At 35.3% G+C, this 19,628-nt stretch overlaps 1 protein-coding gene across 1 annotated transcript; it reads right to left on the reverse strand.

Annotated features, from left to right (window-relative positions):
- Window positions 1-7,073: 7,073 nt before the first annotated feature.
- LOC127661253 (lysM and putative peptidoglycan-binding domain-containing protein 4-like) lies at window positions 7,074-16,618 on the reverse strand. The gene is made up of 3 exons (XM_052151874.1): window positions 16,478-16,618; window positions 15,735-16,021; window positions 7,074-8,443 (listed from the first exon to the last, which is right to left on the reverse strand). The coding sequence occupies exons 2-3, from the start codon at window positions 16,011-16,013 to the stop codon at window positions 7,871-7,873; spliced, it is 852 nt and encodes a 283-aa protein (XP_052007834.1). The 5' UTR covers window positions 16,014-16,021; window positions 16,478-16,618; the 3' UTR covers window positions 7,074-7,870.
- Between the last annotated feature and the right edge of the window lie 3,010 nt (window positions 16,619-19,628).

Below are 19,628 nucleotides of genomic sequence, written 5' to 3' on the forward strand. Positions count from 1 at the left end.
AAAACATAAACAGTTTTTCTAGAGTCGAAACAGCAAAGTGTCAGAAGTTATAGAATTACCTATGCCTTATCTTGAAGGTGGATAAGATAACCATCCAATCAGAATGCGTCATCAAGCTGTTGACATATAGACAACTTTTGCCCAATCATTTGAAGTCTAATTATATCAATATTGGGAGTTGACAGAATACTGGTGGGGGAAAGAAAATAACATGTGCAGGACATGCTGACTTTCTGATAATTCATTATATATTAACACACACACACACACACACACACACACACACACACACACACGCACACACACACACGATCCCAGATAGCAAGAAGTTAGCTGTCACATCTGGCTTGGCTAACACATGTGGGCCAAACCTTCACCATATATGTTTTGGCAAATCTTTAGAACTGGATGGAATGTTCTCTTGGGTCACTGGCATTGAGGGTATATGGCCCAGATGACAACACATAGCTGAAAGCAATGTGTGGCTTGGCTTTGGCAAGTCATGAAAAATGTTAACTTGTGGTTAGCATTTGGTTTATACTTGGAAAAGCACATGTAGTCAGGTGTGGCAATCCACATCTCAGCCTGTTCAACAATGTCATTGGTTGTTCTTGTTGTTGAAGCATCTTCTTTCAATTCATATTGGCGGATACACAGGACTGTGGCCATTTTTCCTCACAACTGCTGTATCCTGACACACACTTAAATAGCTTCAAGTAAGTGAAGTTTTGGCATATTAAAATCCTATTACTGATATATTAAGAAAATTATCTAAAATAACATTTAGTCTAGGATCAATGGTGTTATGTGTAGATGAAGTGTGTAGTGATTTTCAGGTTATAAAAAGTGTCTGATATGTGACTAATTCTATTAATTCTATCTAAGTCTATTTTCTTCCTAACAGGTTGTGAAAAAGATATTGGCCATGGGTGAGAATTTTCAAATATGACAACACACGTCACAGTTTTTCTTAATTGCTAAAACACTAAACCCCATTCTCTGAACCAAATGCTCAGTGGCCTAAACCCATTTGTCGTAGCACTCTCTCTTTTGACAAAACCTTAAACAAGTTCAGGTAGTTTTTGCAAATCTCGTCCACACTTTTTGCAAAACTCTAAACACATTCTTGCTCACTAAAACTCATTTTACACTGTGATGCACTTGTGTTGCAAAACGGTAAACTAGGTTGGCAAAAGTTAAACACAGTTGTCATCGTTTACACAAATTGACACAAAAATGTTCACACTTCAAATGATGTGATCAAACGAACTGTACAAAACATACGCCATTTCAAAGTGCACAGGCTTGTTGAATGTTGAGACCAACAATGGATGGTAACAATCTTAGAGGCAGAGGAGGTAGAGTATGTGCAAGAGGTTGTGGACGAGGAGGAAGAGTATGAGGATGAGTAAGAGCAAGATCAAGAACAGTAATTTCATCTGAAATGAGGGAAGCAGGACAAAGTGTGCAACCCAATTTGAGCAGATTACCTGTGGCCACCATAATCAGGACATTCATAGAATTGTAATTGTTTCTTTTTACTGTATTTTGGTCATTGAATGTTGACTGTATGCATTTGAATCAGTACATAACTTTGTCAATAGAAAGGGGACTGGATAAAATGTTTTAATGTGTCTTACCATAAAACATTTTACGTAAAGAAGAAATGTCATTACTATTTTTAATGTATGTATGTTTGTAACCCACATACCAGAAAAAATCTCTTACAGTCAATGGAACTGACAGGTATGGAGTATTGTCAAGGCTGGATCCAGCAAGTCAAGTAAAGTCAAGTCAATTTTATTTGCATAGCGCCTTTTACAACACACACACCATTTCAAAGCAGCTTTACAGAAGATGAGGCATTAACAGAAGATAAAACTATAATGTTTATAATGTCTATGAGTCATTATTGTGTAATTTGATAAAATATGATTGTGAATTGTGTTTAAAAATAAGTAATTAAATAATAATTGTATTTATAACCCCAGTGAGCAAGCTGATGGCGACTGTGGCAAGGAACACAAAACTCCATAAGATGTTGGTTAATGGGATAACCTTGGAAGAAACCCACTGTGGGGGCCAGTTCCCCTCTGGCTAACATCATGAATATAATGCCAATATTACTTATGTTTAGTGCAAGTCATGGTTTAAAATTATTAAACTAAGTAAGTCTTAAGGGGCAGTATTTAAACATAGATTTTAAGATTAATGAACAATGTCTTTGAAGCCCATCCTGTATTAACTTCAGAAGTTCATATAGATGAAATTGTCCTTGTTAATTGGCTGATGAAGGCTTTTGTTGGCAATTAATAGTCTATGTATTCCATTTCAAGAGTGTAGTCCATCAATAGGTGGTGCATGTAGAGATCAGTGAGGTGCATCGCAGTTCAACCTGGCCGGTCATTTCAGTGAGATTCGATGTGGTCCATCCTAAGTCCAAGGTTCAGACAATGGCATATGAAGTATTCCATGTCTTATGGTTGGCATCAGTTAATCCTCTGAAGTCATCATTATAGACTGAAGTGATGTTTGGATGGTACCGGTTGCATTTAGTCATCATCACACAGCGACATATAGAGGTGGAGTACAACACAAAGCAGGAATGGAGCTGGATCCAGCCGGTTCTGGTGACCTCAGGATAGGAGTCCTGAGGTTGAGACAGGGAAACAAATCAAATAATATTTACATAGATGACATTCAATTTACTGCAGAGTTATATAGATCATGATCAATGTTTCTGGTTCCGGCAGACCTAACTAAAGCAGCATCATTGTGGGTTGAAGGATAAATTAGGTGTATGCCTGGCTAAATAGATGAGTCTTTAGTTTAGACTTAAACTGTGTTAGGGAGACTATTCCATAGTTTAGGAGCCAAATATGAAAAGGATCTACCTCATTTGTGGATTTTGATATCCTAGGAACTATTAACAGGCCAGAATGTTGTGATTGTAATGAATGTGATGGAATATAGCGAGGTAGAAGGTCACTTAATTACTGCGGAGCTAGACCATTCAAAGCTTTGTACGCAGTTAACAGAATTTTCAAATTAAAACAAAATATAACAGGTAGCCAATGTAACAATGATAAAATGGGGCTTATATGATTATATTTTTTGGTTCTCATTAGCACTCTGGCTGCTGCATTTTTAACCAATTGAAGTTTATTTATTGATCTAGCTGGACATCCTCCTAGTAATGCATTACAATAATCTAGTCTTGAGGTCATGAATGCATTCATTCATTTTTCGGCATCAGCAACATAGAGCCTGTGCCATAATTTAGCAATATTTCTTAGGTGGAAGAATGCTGTTCTACAAACATTGGTAATTTGATTTTCAAAGGACAGATTGGTATCAAATATAACACCTAAGTTCTTCAGTGTTGAAGATGATGTAACAGTACATCCATCTAGAGTCAAATTATATTTTAGTGGCTTATTTTTAGAGGTTTTTGGTCCAATAATTAGTACCTCTGTTTTGTCGGAATTGAGAAAAAGGACATTTCTGGCCATCCAATAATTTATTTCATTGATACACTCTGCTAATTTGGAGAATTGTGAAATCTCATAGGTTTTGAAGAAATATAAAGTTGGGTATCGCCGGCATAGAAATGGAAACTTATTCCACGATTCCACTGATAATATCTCCCAGGGGAAGCATATACAAGGAGAAAAACAGAGGCCCTAAATCTGATCCCTGTGGCACTCCATACTTTACTTTTGTTTGGTTTGACTATTACTCATTTACATAGACAAAGTGATAGCGATCTGCTAAATAGGACCTAAACCATGCTAATACAATTCCACAAATGTCAACATAATTCTCTAGCCTATTCAAGAGAATGTCGTGATTATCATCTAGCACTAAGATCTGAAAGCACTAGAAGTGAAATGCAGCCACGATCAGATGATAAGAGCAAGTCATTTGCAATTCTGATAAGTGCAGTTTCTGTACTGTGATTAGGCCTAAATCCTGACTCACATTGTTCTTATATACTATTTCTCTGTAGAAATCAACATATTTGGGAGGATACTACCTTTTCTAGTATTTTCGACATAAACGGGAAATTTTAAATCAGTCTATAATTAGCCAGTTCTCCAGGATCATGTTGTGGCTTTTTAATAAGCGGTTGGATAACTGCCATTTAAAGTTTCTTGGGTAATGTCCTAAAGAGAGCGAGGAGTTAATAATATTAAAAACAGGTTCTGATATTACAGGAGATACCTCTTTTAAGAGCTTAGTTGTTATTGGATCTAACAAACATGTTGTGGCTTTTGATGTTTTGATAAGTTTGTTAGCTCTTCATGACCTATGACAGCGAAGGATTGAAGTTGCACGTGAGGAAAAATATGAGACACTGTTTTCTGAGGTGCTATGACAGATGATTGCATAATTCCAACTTTATTTCTGATTATTTTAGATTAAGTTTACCTGTAAAAAAAAATTAATGAAGTTACTCTTGTGCTGCAACATAATATCTGGTTCTTTATTTCTAACCAATTTAGCCACAGTACTGAAAAAACACCTAGGATTGTTGTGGTTATTTTCTATGAATTTACTAAAATATGCTGACCTGGCAGCTATTAGTGCCTGTCTATTGTTACAGACACTATCTTTCCATGCTCCATGAAATACTTCTAATTTTGTATTCTTCCACATGCACTCCATTTTCCACAGTTTTTTTTATTTATATCTGACGGTGTCACATTAAGCATTATTAGTTCAAAAGACTTACATTTATATCCTGTCCACTAAGTAACCGTCTCTTTTTAGCAGGTCAAGTCTACCCCAAAAACTCTTTCAATTGTCTATAAATCCTATTCTATTCTCCAGACACCACTAAGACATCCAGCCGTTCAGTGACACTAATCTACTATAAACCTTGTCACCACGACGAGCAGGGAGGGGGCCAGAGCATATTACAGTGTCTGACATTGTTTTTGCAAATTCACACACCTCTTTAACATTATCTTTACTGATCTCTGACTGGCGAAGCCAGACATCGTTAGTGCTGACATGAATAACAATTTTAGAAAATCTACGTTTAGCATTAGTCAGCACTTGTAAATTTGATTTTGTTGTCAGATGCTTTGGCACACGAAATGCAATTAACAATAGTGGCTGGAGTCTCTATTTCCACATTACTTACAATATAATCACCAATACCAAGGGCTCTTTCAACATGATGACACACCAGAGGGGTTTCCCCCTAATGCCTGGCAAGGACAATGTTGCCAGTGATGTGGACGAAGTCCTCTGTCTGGACCCAGCACAGAGACGTGATGCTGAGGCAGAATTAATCTCTCACTGATTTTGCAGTTGCACAACATTTTTGAGTGTAATGCAATGTGCTTTTCAGTTAGAGTGTTCTTTGTTCTTTTGCTGTTGGACTACTGTATTTTTACAGTATGCAAGTGCTGAATATATAGACATTCAATACTGTATTACTTGCAGTATACAATATATTCACTGTACTAAATTGTGATTATCCTTTTTTTCTTTCAAAAAGCGTTTACTATATACAATACATTAAAAAAAATAATCTGGACCCTGTGTTCTCCATTTTTTTATGAAGTGTCTAATGAATGCTCTGTAGTGTTTATTTATTGACTGGATGTGTGTATGATCTGAAAGCATTGTTTGATTTTGAGCACAGATGTAATGGTTTTGAGGCAATTGTTTGATTTTGCCAGAAGAGTCAGATGTTTTATGAAATGTAGTTTGAAGATTTGGTTTTGTGTTTAAAATTGTGAGAAAATGGGTAAAAGTTTTAAGAAATATATCTTAGCAATTGTGAAAACCTTTAATAAAATTTTTATTTTATGTTAAACATTATCTTAAATGAAACATAAAATTATTGTAAGTACACTAACATCATGCATTAGACAATTCTTTCAACTTCCAATGTTACTACCAACATCCAACACACTTCTTCATGTATAACATGACATTTTTACTTCAAATAAATAAGATTGTGATTTAATGGTTTATGTATGATTTATTGTGCAGTAAATTAAAGCATTGAGCAGGCTTGGTGTTCTTCTGGTTAAATTCTGGGAGAATACTGGCATGTCTATAAGCCACATAAGGGCAGTCAGGCCTCAACAGAACTCAGCCAAACAAGACTTACATATAAGGCCCTTGTATATATATATATATATATATATATATATATATATATATATATATATATATAAATACACACACACTACCAGTCAAAAGTTTTGAAACACTTAATTCTTTATTATAATTATTTTTAAATAATTATTTATAAAATTTTAAAATAATAGTAGTCATCAAAACTATGGAGAAACATACATGGAACTATGGGAATTATGTTGTGACTCACATTCCAAAATAAATCAAAACTGTGCTTTATTTTAGCATTTTCAAAGTAGTCACCTGTTGCCTAGATTTTGCAGAAATGTACTCTTGACATTTTCTCAACCAACTTCTTGAGGTATCACCCTAGCATGCTATTTAAACAGTATTGAAGGAGTTCCCATCTATGTTGTGCACTTAGTAGCTGCTTTTCTTTATTATTCGGTAGTCACCCATTTAAAAAAAAAAAAAAAAACTTAATTTTTTTTGTTTTATAATGAAATAACTATGGTGGCACAATTATGTTTTTGTATACAAAACTAATTTCAAACATTTAAGCATATATATATATATATATATATATATATATATATATATATATATATATATATATATATTTTTTTTGATTCTGCATGGTGTAACCAGGAAGCATAGCTTTCTATGTCCTGCCAACAAACATTTTTAAATTTAAAAAAGGCAGACAGCAACAAATATCTGAAACAAAGTTATAACTGTTTAAACATATAGGGTATTATTGGTTTGTACAGTTTCCCATCAAAACTACTGTTGTCTTTATCTCATAAATATAAAACAAATCTACCAAGCTACTTTCAAGGACACTAACACAATCCTAGTCATACGGCTATTTCATAGTATGCAGTAGACATTTAAAATCAACTAACTGACACCCAGGTTTCCATTGTGTCCAGAACTCCACCGCATTCCCATGCAGAACAGCTCTGTAAATAAAACCAGTACCAGGTTTTAAAAGGTATATTTTAATATAACAATTCATTGGTCAGGACATTTCAACCTGCCTATTGTTAACTTTAATACATTATCTTTCAGCATGCATTCTAATGTTTAGTTCTCTCAGATATTTAAATTTACTTCAGATATGACTTTATTGCACTTCAAACAACTGAACAAACAGTGATTTAATACACGTCCATTATTTGGCACTGATGACACCAGTGTCATTCCACATTTAAAAAAAAATAAAACTATTTGGCATTAGGGTTTTGCTAAATCAAGAAAAAAGAAATTGATTCAAATTTGAGAGCACAAAATACCCTTCAGTCAAACAATATTATTATCCATGAATACATTGTGATCAGTGAACTTTTTCAAGCAGTGAGATACAAAGACATTTATATGATAAATTCTATGGAAAAGTAAACCGATGATAAAATGTGTTTTACAGTATAATGACTTTTAAAAGTTTTTGTTTTTCCCACAGTACAATTGAGAAATACTCTGTGATTCCATAACTATTTTCAATAAATGAAATCTAGCACCAATGACCTATTAAATGGTTTCAACCTTCAGATTGGGGTGTGAGTATGCAAATTCATAATCTCATTGGGTAAACTGTCTCTTTAACTATGATATCACTAAGCAGATGAAATTAAGTAAATGTATTATTATAATTTAGGCTTAACAGGCTTGTGGGCTTTGTCAAGTGTATATGCAAAGTACCAAGGAAAATTCAATGCATCAAACAAATTTAAAAGGCCACACACCATAGGCACACATTAATTTTATAAAGCTATACCTGCTTTTCCTTAATGTGGTTGCCGATTATATTTCTATGGTTCACTGTAATGTTTGAGGTAGGCAGAGAGATGTTGACCACTCTATTATCCACTACAGCTTCCCCACTATCTTGAGTTTTAAAATATACCACATAGAATATTGGTAGGACAATACCAATTAGTAACATGGCGACCACAGCATTCCACCATTGGATACCCCAGTCTGCACCGTAGCTGCGTAAGGGTTGGTTTCTCCATCCCCATCGCCTGGATGCCCCGATGCTGCTAGAAAATCCCTCTTCTGGAGAGTCTGTGCTTTGGATTAGACGTTCAATGTCATTGTCCACCGCTTTAAGAAAGTCAGTATACTCCTGCTCCTGAGGTCTGCCTGAGATGCTTGTTTCAACACTGTCTGGCTGCTGATTGGTTGGTGGTACTGCATCAGAAGAGGGTTTTTGCTGGGGGTTCCTGAGCTCAGAGTTTGCCTCTGTTAGAAGGCCATGCTTCTTTACAGGGATTTTGATGGACTTCAGTGCATACATGTCCTGCTCTTGAAAAAGGTTGTTCACTCTCTTTATGTCAGCCACCTGGAAACAGTAAAGTAGGATTACATTTAAGTTTAAGTGTGTAATTTCCTTGCCATTAGCAGCACCAAACGGAATTGCAAAAATAATTAACTATTTTCAAACACGTTTCCAGAGCACTCCCCTCATAAACCATTTTGGCGGAGAAAGTGATAGTCCCAAACTCATGGCCAATGGTTGCCAATATTGCTGTGTTGTGCTGATCGTGACACTCAAACAAACAAAAAAGTGTTTTGATAGCGCCCCAGAGCCACATTAGTTGTGTCTCGTTTGGAAGGCTGTGTGCTCCAGATGTCGCATTTGTCAGCCACAGGTCGCATACATCACAGAGGCTGTCTTGTTTCAGAAAAGCAAGTAGGACACTCCGAATGCAGCTTTCTTTCACAGGAATTCAGAAGATGCAATAGGTATATACTTTATTGGCGACAACACACAATTATTTGCTTCAATAAAAATTTACATAATTTATCTGGAAAAAATAATGCTAATTTACCCAAAAATATGATATTTAAATGCAAGCAATGATGGGAATAAAATACATAAAATGTTACATTTTAACAATTTATAATGTAAAATAAAGTATTATAAAGTATATAAAAATTATGGCAGCAAAATTAATTTTCTCTTCTTTCTACATAGTTATCTGCTGTTGCTGTCATAACAACCATGACACGTTAATTTTCCTTTTATGAGTGCCATCTCGTTTAAATGAAGAGATTTTATTTGAGTATGCTCAGTAGACCACTGCCTTCATAGGACTCATATCCTGAGTAGCACATATCCTTTGAAACAAGACACAGCCAGTGTTTACACTTTTCAGAAGAACTGACCAATGAATGGATTACTTATAGTTATCTCTGCATATTAATGTTTTTGAACTTATAAGTAAAATAATGTCTGCTGTAAACACTGTTTGACGAAACTTGGATGTTTTGTTCTACAACATAAATGACACACAGGTCGACCAATAGTGGATTTTACCGATACTGATAAGGAAGTTGGGTAGTAACTGCCGATAATCAACCGATTTTTAAAATGTATACTGAATGAAAAATAGTGCTGAACTTTATAAAAAAAAATAAAATAAACAGTACTGACTGAACCATGTAAATGAATTGCACTTTTTTAAATGAAATAAATATATAAATATTAATATACTGTATTTGAAGTCTGATTTTTAAATTAAGAGAGCGCAATAAATACATAAACCATTCAGCACAGTAATATTATTGTATAGAACATTGCTAACCTGTATGTAAAATAAAAGAGTATTTCATTTTCAACTAATGTGCATAAAATAAATAAATAAAATGCTTTAGTGGGTCCATATTCTCAAATGTTACTTCAAAAGTAAAATGAGTGGGGGGACGCTTCAATAGACAGTTCAGATTGAGTTACACTTGCACTGATTCCAACAACTCCAGACTCAAGCTTCATAATAATAGCAAAATACCACATTGTTTTTTTATTCAGTACAGTTGAATGTAGAGTAGCAATATTCACAAACTACGTTTCCAACCAAGGAATTTTTGTGAAAAGTTTTAGCGCATCAAAATAAAAGATGACGGAAATGCACATTATCGCTAAAATGTCACAAATGTTGACATCATATTTTTCAGCTTAATGCAAGCGCATAAACTATGTCGATACATCAAATGTTGCGAAAAAATGGTTTGGAAACACTTTTTGATGCTAAAATTGGCATTAACCCAAAAATGTTGTGCCACATGATAGAGTTTGTCCCAATAGTTAGCCTATGTTATCATGTCAATTTATTATACATGATTATGGATTTATCTTCTATATGGCATACAGAGCTGATCTGAAAACCCAGGAGTGTCAACACAAATATCTTGTGCACGTTGAACAAATGAATGGCCACTGTTTGCGATTAATTTAAATCGCAGTATCCATCTGTGCATTTATTAATGTTGCTTTTCCACACCATTCAAAATAGACTGCAGTCTTTAAATTAAAAAAATAAATGACCAAACAAAAACATATATATCTTTTTAGACATATGCCTTTTCTTTTCTCACACTTAAATTAGCTTTACCCTGTTCTGTAGATGCATAAAGTTGGCTGAATGAAGTTTTCAGAATGTTCTGCACTTTTTTCAAGACTATAAACTATCACTTTAACACTTTACCTCAGATCGCATTTAAGGTTTCTTCAGAAAATATACATTTTCATTTTGAAGCTAAAATAAATTTTAGATGATTAAGTTCAGTTGGTCATTAAAAGTTGCTGGAGAAATACGCAGGACATAAAGCAGTTGTGATTGCGATGCTTTTGATTAGATGATTGTTCAAAATATTAAATATCAGGAATGTTTCATAAACTCTGATATTACACTGCATATTTTTTCTTTCTTTATTAGCTGTGCACACCGCATATACACATCGATTGATGGTCCTTATACTGAGACAGAAGGTTTCCACCACTACTTGGTGCAGGTTGCCAGCTTGAACAGGGCCATGACGATCCGCTTTCGGGTTGGCAACCTGCAATAGGGTCAACATCAGGACCAATATTACAGTCCTATCAGAAGGGCAATTTTCATTGCAATTCCTCCTCCTTCTATTTGTGAAATTAAAATGATAGTAAACTGGTTAATTTGAATGAATTGTCTCAATACCAGTTCGGAGGCGAATTAGCGATAAACACATTTCTGAATGGAAACAGCTTCAAGGCAGATTTCTTTTGCGCTAAACAAAAACACATGCGGCAATGACGTCATCACGCACACCCTTTTTAAGGCCATTTGAATGGAAACGGGCAGAAGGTGGCAAATGTCGCAATTTTATTTTTCGCATTTTCACTTTGTCAATAACAAAATAGCGCGAAAGATGGATGGAAACTAGGCTACAGATAGCAGTGGTATTCGGCTGAACGCAGTGGTGAAGCGGCTCAGACTACGAGCTCGGGTCAGAGGCTGTCCAAACAGGATCTTGAGACATTTCCAAGTTGAACATCTTTCCCGACAAAGCATTTAAGCAACTTATTGCTTAATCTGAGAAATGCTTATAATTCACACGGAACGCTTTTGCAACCATCCATTTGTTTTTCTATGTAAACACGCTAGAAAGTCTTTGTTTCCCTCTGTTTTTGTTTATTTAGCGTCTCGTGGAGCACTGTTTTTTAGATGATGTGTCTAATTAAAAAGAACTATAAAAGCATATTGAGACGCCTACGTTCTGTTAAACTGTATTTGTTTCTCTGTGTCTAGAATTGTTTAGCACAAAAATGTGATCGATCTGAAGTCATCTTATTACTGTGAGGATTTTTTTTTTATTGAAATCAGATGTTTCTGACTTGTTTATACGTTTCTCTCGGCTGCATGAAGCTATTAATTTGCTTTCTCACATCACTAGCTTTAAATATGCAATGTAGCTGGCTAATGAATGCATAAACTTGACCAGTTGGATATAAAAAAAACAAATAAATGGTAAAGATTATGACATTTAAACATTTGTGTAGGACTTGCGTGCCTTTTTGCCACATTGTTCTAACCACTTGAGGATAGCTTTAATTCTAGCGTCCTCTCAGCCTTGTTGGCAAACATACTGCTGTTCTCTACTAATGCGGCATCTAGTCAACAAATTAATTACATTATAATGATATGACAACGTGTACTTTAGTGTACTGTATACATACCTTTTCGTTGTTGATGTCTAAATCCACATCTAAAGTATTCCTCTCCATTCAGAGTGTCAAAACAAACATCACACGGCATCAGTAGCCTAGTTTCCATCCACTTTTTGTGCTATTTTGTTATCGACAAAGTGAAAATGCGTAAAAAATATTTGGCAATACTTGGGTCTTCTGCCTGTTTCCATTCAATTAGACTTTTATTGATAAAAATGGTGTGCACTTTGGTTTATCGCAAAATAAATCTGCCCTTAAGTCATTTCCATAAGAGAAATGTGTGTTTATCGCTAATTCGCCTCCCATATGTCAATCATTTTTTTTTCCTCCTAAATTTTGGTAAAATGGGGAGAGTATTGAGAAAATTCATTAAAATTAGCCATCTTACTGTCATTTTAATTTCACAAATAAATGCAATCATAAGATGAGGAATTGCAATCAAAAGGGAGCTGTTGCCCTTCTGATAGGACTGTAATATTGGTCCTGATGTTGTGCCTATCACAGGTTGTCACAGGTTCTGACCCAAAAGCAAATCGTCATGGCCCTGTTCAAGGTGGCAACCTGCACCAAGTACTGGGAGAAACTTTCGGTCTTAGTATAAGGACCATCCATCTGCTGTGTGCACAGCTATTAAAGAAAAATATATGCAATGTAATATCAGGGTTTACATGATACATTTCTGATATTCAATAGGCTATTTTGAACAATCAACTAATCTAAAGCATCGCCATCACAACTGCATTATGTCCCGAATATTTGTCAAGCAACTTTTAATAACCAACTGAACTTGATTGCCATCTAAAAATAAATTGAAATGCAATTTACATTTTCTGAAGAAGCTCAGCAAATGTGATACCGAGGTAAAATTTTTAAATGTTCAAAAGCTTGTTTACTGAAAGTGAACTCACTGGACAAATAGTTCAAAGTCGCTGGCGCGTCCTGCTGGATTTTTTCATCATTACAGCGGAAACAAATACATTTAAATGTATAAAATACATTTTGGGGCATACAGATAAGTGTAAGACATCATTAGAGACTATTAACGGTCTACTTTTATTTGTGTACCCTCACAACAACAAAGAAAAATAACATTTTTGTAAAATAAAGAAAATAAAAAGGGTGAGCTTACAGCAGTCTCTATATTCATGAGCAAATTTCTGAAATGAGTCACAAAATTGAACTGAAACTCCGCAAATACTTATCACACAAACATGAAACATATGTCTAAAGAAAGTTTAAAATGTCTACTTTTAAATCAAATTTAAAACAAATATTCTCCTGCAATGTAATCTGTATGAAACAAAGCGATGTACAGTTTCTCATGGCTCAGCTAATTATCCCTAATATGATCACACCCACGGGCAGATGGCGCCATTCATACGGAAATGACAGCGGACCCTTCTCAGACACTCCAGCACCGGATGCAATGGTGAAAACTATTGGTGTGGATTTTTGCCATTAACCGATAGTTCCAGAAATCTGTTAACGGTGCCGTTTAATCTGCAAAACCGATATATCGGTCGATCTCTAACACACGGTCATACCTTAAAAATTTATTTTTAAGCTGCCGTTATACTTTTAAAAATATGATCTGTTCTATCTAGGGCCGCAACGACGCGTAGACGTCATCGATTACGTCGACTATGAAAATACGTCGACACGAATGAAATGCGTCGACGCGTCACATTCATTATTTACGTTTAAATATCGAGTAATGGCGGCTTCTGATCCAGCTCATGGTGAAAATGACAATCTGGCTTTATCACATAAAGCCAGACCACGATCATCCAAAGTATGGGAATACTTTAAACTACAGCCGAACAGAAAGGTGCTTTGTTCACTATGCAAAGCGGAAATGTCATACTATGGCAGCACAACTGCTATGAACGAGCAACTTAAAAGGAAACATCCTGTGACTCTCGCGAACTCAAAACGACGAGCCAGCTGGGTAAGTAGTAGGCTTTATTACAGTGAGTTTTTGGAGTTGTTGTTGCGGTCATACCTTCTTTTTCAGCTATTACAGTTTGTGTGCTAGTTAATAGTGTTAATTGCTAACGGTGCAGATGTAATTTATTGGCCCATTCGGCGACAATAAAATGGACTTTCATTTATAACTTCAACTTAAATCTGTCAACGAAGCCTTCAGTGCATTTAAATTGCCCGCTTTTAAAAGTTGTGTATGCACATGTAGACTAGAGACATGCACTCCCGCGGGACCCAACACAACAGAGTGCGGCGCGGGATCTGATGGCCGAGTGCGGGCGCGGGCGGTAATGCACTCGTGTGTGTGCTGGTTGCGGGAGAATAAAACGATTCGCGGGACTACCGCAAAATAGAAATCTATAAATTGAACATCTCAAAACAAATAAATTGTCATTCATCTGTTGCACAAAAGCAACAAGAACAACTAAAACAAAATAGATAGACCCTGGCCTGTAAATCGTTTCTATGTATAACATGTTTGCAGCGTTTAACAATGTAGCCAATCACAGACATATGTGTTGATTTCTTGAACGCAATGGCCAATCAGAAGCATTTAATATGGAATCTCCTCACCGCTCAAAATGGACTTTTTGTTCAGTGCTGAATTCTGCATACTGGCAAATCGATATAATGAAAGATTCATTGTGCAGTCAGTTTCATTGATAATAACAGAGATGTCCGCTTTTTAGGAATTATTAAGAGAGAAATCCGTCCCGCGCATGTCTCTAATGTAGACTTTAAAAACAAACAATAACGTTATATTTACATATTAACAGTAGCCTAGGCTGTAATCTAGTGTATTTATTTATTTATTTATTGTTTATTTGAATAGGGACAGATACAAAAAAAAATTTCAGAAAATGAATTAATAAAAGTTTGAAATACTAATGTAGAAGTTGTACTTATTATTTATTGGAAAGTTTGCCAATGGATAAATCGGCTAATCCCAAAAATATGCATTAGATTAATCGGAAAAATAATCGTTAGATTAGTCGACTAATCGAAGAAATAATCGATAGATTAACCAACAACAAAAATAATCGTTAGATGCAGCCCTAGTTCTATCCCATTTAGTTGTACTTCATCTTTATGTTTTTTTTAAACAGCATAAAGCATCTTGTGTGTATGTCAACTAATCCTCACCATACAGTGTTAGCATTGTTGCTGCCGTGGACAGAAAGTCATTGTCTACAATGTTGATTCAAATTAACTGTAACGCCCTTGCAAAATGCCACTGTAACTTTATCAAAAATAATGCATGAGGCATCATTTTGACACATTTACAAATAATTGCTACTGGACTTCAATCAATGTAATACATTTTGACTTATTAGTGTATTCGGGTATTCTGTATAAACAACTTTAAACAATGTAACGTTAATGTTATGTTATTACTTAAAGGGATAGTTCACCCAATAATTACTCACACTCATGTTGTTCCAAACCTGAATTACTTTTCTTCCTTGGATCTCATGGAAAATGAGATAATAGGCATGTTTTCCTCAAGTCACCATCCACTTGCATTGCATTAAAAAAAAAAAAAGCAATGCAATTAAATGGTGACTATGCCTTCACCATTCCATGGGAAAAACAAGTGGACAAATAAATCATGACATAATATTCATTTTTGGGTGAACTAACACTTCAACATTACACAGAATACCTTGCATCCATATTGTAGGGCCAGTTTGTTGAGATTGTCCTCATGGGAGATGTCTCTTTCCAGCAAAAGCATTCCTCCCACTCTTTCTCTCTCCTGTGACTCCTGTGATGATGACTCTCTGCTCCGTGGCCAAAGCTCCATGACATTAAGTTCCTCATCCTCAGATGATACATCTAGTTCTTCTGGTCTTTGTCTGAACATGTAAACTTGACCATCTGCACTGGCATGTACATCCACAGGAGCCTGAAAGGCCCGTGGAAGAGGTTCTCCACGCCTCATCACTGCAACTAGACAATAAACATGGACTTACAGTTAACATAATAAAAGAGAAAAAATAAATGACCATTGAAGAGAAAAAGAATAGACTTATCTGTAGTTCAAGCAGAATATATTTGTAATAAAAAGTTGTGAAAAACATAATGTGGAAAGGAAACAACACGAAATAACGAATCATAGTGTTTATGACATTGTGGTGACACGGTGGTACTTCTTGTAGCAAACAAAAATCAGAACTGATTGTTTGACTCCGAATAAACAGCGGATCAGGCCAAAGCATCGTTACACGAACTGACATTGACAAAAACCAACAAAACTTACCTTACATATGTATAACATGTAGTGTGTTTACTGTAAACAAAAGTCGGTTAATTATAAAGTTCCATTTAAAGTATCAGCTACAGAGTTAAAACTTCGTTTTTTTAATAATATGCCCAATTATTCATACGAAACTAGTTCACACTCACCTTTTTAGACAAAATCAGCTACATTGCGCCGACAAAAATGTCTTACACATTACACATACAGATACTTCACACCGCAACCCAGAATGCTAGCGTTAGCGAAAATCACTTAGTAGATTGACAGACGTTCCAGCCAATCAGCTCGCAGAAGAAGGAGGGTCATAGGACTGTCTATCAAACTTTACTTAAGCGCGTGCTGCTTAAGTAATATAAGATTAAGTTATTTAGAAAACACACAGTCTGATGTAAAGTGTCCAATTCAAACGCTAGAGTGCCATGGTGGCTTATGTTGTCTTAGAAGGGTAAAGTTTCTCCCAGTGTTACGTGTGGTTGAAAACACGGGCGTCTCTGAAGACGTGTCATGGCAGGATGTAGTAATCGACTGAAGGTGAGATCTAGGTGTTGTCCATTGTTGCGAAAAAGTCGTGCCTGTCATTTTAGAATAGGGCAGCATAATTTTGTATTTTTTTTTTTTTTTAATTATTTCATATTATAATATACCTATAACATCATTATAGAATAAAAGGAGATCTCCTTCAAAAAGCTTTTAGAATTTTTGTTATTTTTGTTGGTTTGTCTGCCTGTATTTCTTTCTGTCTGGCTGTCTTTCTGTCTATCTGTCTTGTTGTCTTGCTTTCTGTCTGTCTTTTTTGCCTGTCTGTCTTTCTGTCATTTCTTTTTTTCTGACATTATTTATGTATTTCTTTCTGTCTGTCTGTCTGTCCATAAAGAACAAAAATGCTTAACCTAAATAATAATAAATTAAAAAAAAACGAAAAAAAAAAAAAAAGAAATGAATAATGTAATTTCTCTTAATCTTATGAAGTTGTGGCAAGTGCCAGACAAAGTATCTGAAATCTTTGATCTGCCTTTCCAAATCAGCCGCAGTCTCTGCTTTCCTCTATGATTGAATGAAATCATAAAATAATAATACTCAGCATCTATAGATCACCCTCATATCAATACAAGACGTCTCTTTTTAGACTAAAACACTGGCATAAATGTGCTGGGAACTGTTTCAAGGACACCCTTTCGGTCAGCCTGATTTTAAAAGGGTGGTACTTTTCAGTTTGACCTGAAGGCGGCGGTAAATATCTTCAGTAGTTTTAAACCAGTTTGGTCAAGGATGGTTCAAACAGTAAATCATTTTAAACCTTACAACGCCAGCGTTTCATGTCCTACCTTAACCTGCTTGGTCAGAATATTAATTTGTTTTAGCATCAGAGGAACTTTCAAATGACTGCATGGTCAAGGAGTCAATTGCCATGCCAGAGCTGTGTCAGTGCACACAGTGCTATTGAGGTGCTTGTGATGTGCTTTAGGTCATCTTAGTCACTCCTGCTAAAGCACAGGTCAATGCTCTGGCTCAGCAGTTCATAATGGAGAACATTAGCCTGCCGGAGTTGATCCAGATTTGGACACTGATGTGAGGAGCTCTGGGACATCTGTCAGACCTCTCTAAGCTTGGTCTCCTGCTAGTGGGGTTTGTTTAAGCCAGGGGCATAGCAGTCATTTTAAAAGTGTGTGTGTGTGTGTGTGGGTGCGCACGTCAGTAGCATGGCTCCCACAGACCCTACACTCACAGTGCAGTATTCATATATTAATGTATATATTAATAGATGATAAGTATTATATTAATATACATGTATTGTATACTTAATATTTGTAGTATTTTATAGATTGAATTATTGCAAATTAATTGCAAATTTTGCTATATTTGTTGCAAAAATAAAGGGCACATATGATAATAAAATACTGAGCACAAGCTTGTCCTTGAATAAATGATTTAATCAATTACAATTATACCAATTGTGCATGTGCACAATTTAGGATTTAAATGTATCCTATATAAATAAATCTATATCTATAGATCTAAATCTAATCTATCTATAATATAAATCTATAATTTCCCTACATTTTTTGAGCTGCTGAGCATGACATTTATCAAAAGACAACAATAATATTCTTATAATAATTATGATGAGATTCAATAACATTTTCAAAGTGTGTCTACATATCAATTCACTTCAGTAAAATGCCTAAGAACACAGCTGATCTATCTTTTTCCTGCAGTTTGTCAACTGAACACCAACATATAGGTAAAAAAACAGGAGCTGATATTAAAAATATCTTTACATATTTAACACAGATCTAGTAATCTGCTTAAATTGGCAAAAACAACCTATCAAACTATTACCTCACAAACAATGTAAAAAGCATAACTTAATGACGACTCGGGTGCTGATATAAACTCCACTTACAAGGTGTGCACTTAATGCTGCCAATCAAGAACGATATGCCGATAAATAACTCTGGTTTGTGTGTTCCTCATCTCTAGATTATGAATTTAGATCAGCTTCTATACTGATAAAAACATGAATAAATGAGCATTGTTGAAAGCAACTTTGTTGAAATGAACTGAGCCGTGTTAATTAGACTGTGGCTGATGGTAAGGGCTGTTTCGGCTCATGAAACTCACCTGTGATTGGCTGAATGGTCATTCAATCAGTCCAAAATAACAAAATGCAAAGAATACTGTATACTAATCCACCATTTGGACTCAATATGGGTTCACCTATTTAAAGTGTGTGGGGAACACGTCCCCTGTGGCTGCTATGCCCTTGGTTTAAGCAGATATGCCCACTGCTTGCCATGATGGGGTCAGATGTGATCAGTGAGAAAAAGGGAGAGAACGTGTGAATTTTGATGTTAAACATGTAGTGACAATTCTCTGTTTTTTGTTAATTGGGGATTGTTAAAGCACTGATCAAATTTAGTTGATGTAGTTTGATTGAAGATGATCAATGATTAAATACTTTAAGCTAACTTTAAGCTTTAAAGACTAAATATTTTAAGATTCAAGATATTTTAAGGAAAGATTTAGGAGAAAGGAAATGAAGTGAAGCAAGGCCTGAAGAGTTGGCCTGTTGCTGTTACTACTATAAACATACAAAATGCAAATATTTTTATTAAGCTGTATATTGGTGTGCAGCCAAGTTGTTTTTAGTCAGTTTAAACCCTACTGTAACGATGTGCTGGCACTTGCAATGACGAAGATGAAGAACCCAAGTGCAGTTTATTGAAATATGTGAAAAACTAAACTAAACTAAACTAAACTAAACTAAACTAAACTAAACTAAACTAAACTAAACTA

Source organism: Xyrauchen texanus, chromosome 21 (genome assembly GCF_025860055.1).
Source record: "Xyrauchen texanus isolate HMW12.3.18 chromosome 21, RBS_HiC_50CHRs, whole genome shotgun sequence".
Lineage (NCBI taxonomy): Eukaryota > Metazoa > Chordata > Actinopteri > Cypriniformes > Catostomidae > Xyrauchen > Xyrauchen texanus.